Here is a 6,794-nt window from a genome sequence, read left to right as displayed (position 1 = left end):
CCGCCGATCAACATAAGACCAGACTCTCGCCGAAACCAGAGCTGCGTGAATCCTTGGACAAAGTCGATCGCCTAACTGCATCCAAATTCTTTGCGAAGGGTGAACTAACAACAGATCTTGCTGGAAAGTTTCTAGAAGCGCCACACGCAACAACGCCGCCACTAGCCCACTCAACAACACATGATGTGACATCGTCGGCATCTCAGAAGCCGCACGACGACTACGACACGCCGCACGAAGCTCCGGAGCATGTCACGAAATCTTATGGAGCTTTGACGCCGAGCGCTGCCGCCGCCATGATTGCTGCTGCTAAATACCCGTCCCTGATTACGTCTGTGCCTCGGAACACGAATGCGATGGGCATGTTTGGCGCGAACTGGCAGGGTCGCACGTCTGGACGACGCGAGGACGTCAGAGACTCGATGAACTCGTCCAAGATGTTCCCGGTTGCGAAGGCTGACGTCGATCCGGGTGGAGGCCAGCCCACTGATGGAGCGGTCAACCAAGATCACGAAGGCGCGCCGACGATAATCTCTGCTTCAGCTGTGGCACCAATCAGTGAGACAGCCGGGCACCTCACAGGGACGACCGACCAGCAACAGACGGCCCTGAGGGAAATGGCCAACCTACCAACCCTGTTGGACAGACTCCTCAACCCGCTTCGAAAGCGGGCCTACTTCGGATCGATCACGCTCAGGGTACGTGCGGCTCTGATACGTTTTGAAGCACAGTTCCACTTCTATGCGCTCCAAGCTGTGTGCTATCACGGTCGCCTTTAGGGTCGCTATAAAGAACAAGAGCCTGTCACCAGTACCAAGTCTCCATTCTTCTGCTTCCACCCACTCAATACTGAGCCTGCAATTGTTTTAATCTATTTACTATACATCTAATCACTTATCGCCGTCGATTTCATTTCACTTCACTTGTCACGTATTCTGTTAAGTTAATATGCAAGTAATCTGTTCCGTGCGTTTATTGACCTGCCAAACTTCATAACTTCGTCTGAAAATCAGCTACCGTGTTTGTACTCTAATCCATCCTTATGTCATCTTCGTTCTTTATGTCAAAACTTCCATTGTTCATTGCATCTCGTAATGAGCGATCATTAATTGTTTTTTTTTCTTTTTCATTATACTCTCCAAGTTTCTCCTCCGCTGGTGCCAACCAGCGTTTACCTGGTTTTGAAACTGTTCCAGTACCAATTTCATTGTTCCAACAAGGTCGTACGTCAACGCTTGTCTGTTGCAGCTGCTGATACTAGTCACTTGCTAAAATACAGCTACTGATACTAGTCATTTGATAGTAGGCACTGATACAGCCACTGATACTAGTCAGATGCGAGCACTCACAAAAGGGATACCTGTTCACTTTTGGCATGCCGTCTTGCCTAATGTCAGGTTCGTTATCACCTTTAAAGGCCGGCTGAGCCACCTTCCACATGTTTTACATATTTTAAATAAATACGCGCATCGTGTGCAGTGCACCATAACGCTATAGGCCGCGGGGTAGCCAGAAATTCAAAAAGATGGAAGGTGATTCAACCTCTAGCGGGCGTCGATGAAAGACAATGACTTCCTGAATGAGTTCCGGCTGAGAACGGAGTGAACAAACCATGGAATTTAGTATCAGAGGCCGACAGCGTCTGAGATGACAGCGTATGCGTCTGCGGCCAGAGGCGCAGCGTCTCAACGACAGCACCTCAGAAAGGCTACCTGTCACTAGAGAAAAAATGTCACAGTTTTTCCCTAAGGGCGAAGCAATGAATGCGATAGCAACACAGCAATGTCATACGAAGTAAGGTGACCGGCTTTGGTAGCAATATGAATTGTAGTAAACATGAGCTGATTAAGTAAGCAGGTGTGTTGCGGCGTAAGTAGACCGACATGAAGAGAGACTCGATGACCACGAGAAGGCGCGTGTGAAACGATGGTGTTGATGAGAAGCGCTTCCCGTGGGCAGCGCGTGCGAAGGGACACACCTGTAGGGCTGCACTGCCGATCCGGGCAGCATTACATGTGTAGCGTGCGTTGGAAAATGTGGCCCGACTATTACTAACTGAATGAACAAGCGTGGTGTGAGCGCGCACAAACAAACATGAATAGATCACACTGAATGACTGCAGACAACGACTGTCAAAACGCTTGCAGCAAGCGCATACGCCGCAGCGGCGAAGGTACGTGCGGTCTATCGCTGCAACGGAAACTGAGCGGCGAATGCACGGCGCATAAAGGTCAGAGCCGTGTGGAGATAAGCGACGGTGCGAGCGAGCGACGAGCGCGGTTGTTGGCAGAGAGGAAGTGCGCCCCCCCCCCCCTCCGCTCCCTCCGGCGCTGGCTTCCCGCTTCCTTGCTTGCGCGTGGGAGATTGAGTGCGTTCGCTCTCCGTGATAGCGCGCGTCCCCGCACGCTTCCGCTCGGGCATACGGCGCGCGGCGAAGATTTTATCTATAGGGAACCTCACGGCGACGGCGACGACGACGGCGACGGCAGAAATCCGGTTGAAGTGTCCCTATAATTGCTATCGCAATAAAATGCAAGAACTCTCCCTTTGCCGCGGACCACCGGTACCAGAAAAAGAAAAAGTTGTCGCAGTTTAACCTGAAAGGCGAAGCATCAATTGCCATAGCAAATTTGTAGAGAGCTATACGGAGTAAGGATAGTAGTTTTATCAGCTGTAGAAATTTGGACATGCAGCAGCACCAGCAACGCGCAGAACTGTCGTCGACGCCGTCGGCGTTTTGCCCGCGTTCGCACAAAATGCGTGCGGCGTTGGTGACTGTTGCCAGAGCCTCTGATATAAATAGGCACTTGGTGCCGCAGCTAAACGTCGCCTCCCTTCCCCCCCCCCCCCCCCCCCGCACGGCCTTTCGCGCTCGGAAGAAGGCACTGGGATGCCCCCCACGACCACTCCCCCAGCGAGGCCTGGCTCGCAGGGAGACCTCGCTCCTTCTCCGGCTCCGCATCGGCTGCAGCTGGACGGCAGCACGCAGCTACCGACTGGGACGAGCGACGTCCCCGGCCTGCAGCTCCTGCGGGGAGCCGGAGACGATCGAACATCTCCTGCTGGCCTGCCCGGCGTACCTCCAGCAGCGGGGCCCACTCCTGCAGGAGTTCCGCCGCCTGGGCCTCCCCTCTGGCAAGGAGGAAGATCTCCTCTTCCCCGGCCGACCCCACCTTTCTGCACTTCGAGGCGTCGTGGAGTTCCTTGACTCGTCAGGGCTCTCCGCACGCCTCTAAGGACATTTCTACAAGCGGGAAGGCCTCACGGCCTCCCACCCCACCCCGGGCCTGACCGGCCTGGCACAACACCCCTGCAGACTCTGCAGCACACCAAGGCCTTCCATCTCGGCCTGATACGTGCCGCCTATGCCTGCCGGTTTTGCTTCGCCCAGCCATGGCGACTCCACTCTATCCCTTCTTTCGCTCCCACTTACCCCTCCCCGTTGGCGCTGAGCCGTGCTCCCTCAAGGGCTGCAGAAGATAGCGTCAACCTTTCCCTTTCCCTCAAGAACCACTTATCCAAGGCGCAGAACGCGCGTTTGTTCTCCGCCGTGGGTTCACTCCCCGTGAAAGCGCGCGTCCCTCGCGCCCTTTCACGCGCACATACGGCGTTCGGCGCGCGGCGACGATTTCATCTCCATTGACGTCATACGGAACCTCACGGCGACGGCTACGGCGACGACGACGGCGACGCCGACGGCAGAAATCTGCTTTGGAGTGTCCATATAATTGCTATCGCAATAAAACGGGGGTAACTCGAACTCGCCAAGATAGAGAGATTTAGCGTCTATGGTATTCCGGAAAGCGCAGGCGGTTTGATTGGATAGCCGGATGAGTGGGGGCGTAAACGTGAGCGGCCGAAGTTATCACGCCGCCATGCTTGGCGCGGAGCTCAACCAGGCAAACACCAGTTCATATTGCAGTAACCAAGTATATGTATCCTATATAGTGGTTGAGATATACGACGCCTATAGAACGCCGCCTGTATACGAGCGGCGGGACGCACGTCAGCACACAACGAACGCAGAGGTGCAATCTGTGTTTATTTCGCGCGTCTTGTGCAACGCTGTGGTGGCGCTGCAATCGGGAGCGCGCTTAGGGCGCGCCCCTACAAGGCTCCCCCCCATGATAGACAGGTCGGGGGCAGGAGCCAGGGCGAAAAATTCACCGGGCAGGCGAAGGGGAAGTTTGTCACAAACCCATGAAGTTCGGGCGTTGCGCGCGATTCTCATCTGGACGAAAACCTCCGAGCCGCTGCCATGGGCACCGGCAAAAGTCACGGACGCCGCGCGCGTTCGGTGCGAACCCGGGCAAAACGCCGACGGCGTCAGCAGTTCCGCGCGTTGCTCGCGCTGCTACATGTGCCCCCGGCTATTGAAGAGGCCCGGTGAAAGTCGGGAGTCTGAACGATACGAATCACGGTGTCATACCGAGGCCGGTGTCGTACCGTGGCCGGTATGCTCCTATCGTGGCCGGCGTACTCGTACCATGGCCGGCGTGTTCTATACCGCGGCCGGCGTGCTGGAGCGTGGCCGGAGTGCTCGTACCGTGGCCGGCGTACCGTGGCCGGCGCGCTGGACCGTGGCCGGTGAGCGCCGTGGCCTGGTGAGCGCCGTGGCCTGGTGAGTGCCATGGCCTGGTGAGTGCCGTGGCTGGTGAGCGCCGTAGCCGAATCACGTGTGTACGTCCGGGTTCTTCGGCCAAAATGGCGGGAGACGCACCTGGACGTTTGAGACTGCTTCCATGTCGATGGCGAGGGAATGGTTCTCATTCCTCATCGTTGACTGCGGTTGCTGTTGAGTACCGTCGTCCGCCGACGTGGTACTTGTGTTCGTAGCCATCACGTACGTACGTCCGGGTCACCAAGCTATAGTGGTTGAGATATACGATGCCTATAGAACGCCGCCTGTATACGAGCGGCGGGACGCACGTCAGCACACAACGAACGCAGAGGTGAAATCTGTGTTTATTTCGCGCGTCTTGCACAACGCTGTGTTGGCGCTGCAATCGGGAGCGCGCTTAGGGCGCGCCCCTACATCCTACTTTGCTGCTGGTGTAAATTTTCGACAGCGACGTTATCATGTTCAGCTGCTGGTGCAAGTTTTCGGCAGCGGCGTAATCGTGAACGCGATTACGCCACCGGATGGATGGATGAATGGATGGATGAATGGATGGATGGATGGATGGATGGATGGATGGATGGATGGATGGATGGATGGATGGATGGATGAATGGATGGACGGATGGACGGACGGACGGATGGAGGGACGGACGGATGGATGGAGGGACGGACGGACGGGCTTTCGAAAAAAAGTGGAAGACAATACACAATGTATTGTACAAGGGGTCTTAGGAGGATATACCGCGTTCACCACTTTGCAATGTGGTGAACGTTGTTTAAACCATGGATACGGGATCTCAAAGAGGTAATGCTAACGCACTTCTCTTTCATTTATCGCTAAATTACCACAGATTTTTTTTCTGGTCCCCGTTCTCCTTTCTCTCATCATTGCTGGCCGACGCTTTCAGGCTTAGTGAGTTTAGGATACGGTTTTGCGAACGCCGTGGCAGCAGTGATCTTGCGGTCCGAGAAACTTTCGGTCTCGGGTTATATCATTATGTCTTGTCAGAAAAAAAAAATGCGTGTTTGTTCAATGTACGAGACGCCCCTTTCTACGCTTTCAAATAAAAGAAATGCGCATCATTGCTCAAGTTTCGATATTTGTTATTTAACGTGCACTATGCCGTAGAATTGATTTGTTAATTTGTGAGTAGCTGCATAGAAAATCTTTGCGGTCTCTATCTTTGCCGCACCATAGACGTTGGATCGTTGTTGTCTATGTTGCCTGCTCTACTTCTGCGGATCAGACCGGAAGCTTGCTAGCGTTTCTGTTTTTGTAAAGAGCAAAACTTTCTATGATGTGCTGGCTTTCGCCTACCTGCTCGGACAAATCCCTCCCATTCACACACACGTTCGCAGATGCTGTCGCCATGGTCGACATCGTCCACGACGCCTTCGCCTTTTAAGAACAGGTCCTGGAGCTTCTCGGCTCTCGACAAGTGTCGCCAGGGTGCCGTCACCACCATCCTTCTGGTGGTCATGGTGTTGGCAGTATACTCGCTGATCTGGTACACCGGCGGAAGCGGCGGAGGTGGTACGTCCGGTGGCGGCCCGATGCTCTGCCAGACCACCGACTGCGTTCGGCATGCAGACCTGTTCGCCGACCGGCTGAACGCTAGCATCGACCCTTGCGAGGATTTCGCCGCGTTCGTCTGTTCCGCGTGGACTTACGGGACGCCGCACCGCCGTGATGACGTGACGTCGATGCGCCAGGAAATCGTGCTACGCTTCACTGAGAACTTCGCGGGAACCATCGCTACTGGCCTCACGTGAGGGAGCCGTGAGAATGACTCTTGCACATTGAAGGCTTTGTCACGTCTTCCCAGTGAGATTGACGGAACAATAGCGATGCATCTATTTTAGTCAGCGCAGGGCGCTGTGATCGAGACACTGGCCTTGTAGCAGCTACGTATCCCTTGAGTATTTGCGCTCTCACAGACATGTCATATATAATTCAGAAATCTCGTAAACATGCACGGGTTTACTCTAGTTTTCTTTTTCTCTGGATAGTCGGGGTGCTTGGACATTCGCAGCAGATTGTTGATAACGCCGCTCTTTTCGTCGCGAGAGCACACCTAGCATTGATCAGTATTGAGTATTGAAATGAAAGAGAATTGGAAAACGACGCGCCGCATTCTTCTGAACCTGCAGTTGGGAGCACGACATGGACAGGG

General features: G+C 54.6%; 1 protein-coding gene across 1 annotated transcript; it reads left to right on the top strand.

The window, feature by feature from the left end:
- On the top strand, positions 1–6,794 carry LOC125945183 (uncharacterized). Its single transcript, XM_049666801.1, has 2 exons — positions 1–698; positions 5,980–6,794. Exons 1-2 carry the CDS (start codon positions 297–299, stop codon positions 6,391–6,393), a joined length of 816 nt encoding a protein of 271 aa, XP_049522758.1. The 5' UTR covers positions 1–296; the 3' UTR covers positions 6,394–6,794.

The sequence above is a fragment of the Dermacentor silvarum genome, chromosome 4 (genome assembly GCF_013339745.2).
Source record: "Dermacentor silvarum isolate Dsil-2018 chromosome 4, BIME_Dsil_1.4, whole genome shotgun sequence".
NCBI classification, from domain to species: Eukaryota; Metazoa; Arthropoda; class Arachnida; order Ixodida; family Ixodidae; genus Dermacentor; species Dermacentor silvarum.
Note: the sequence above shows the minus strand (reverse complement) of the source record. Positions and strands in the feature narration are given on the sequence as shown.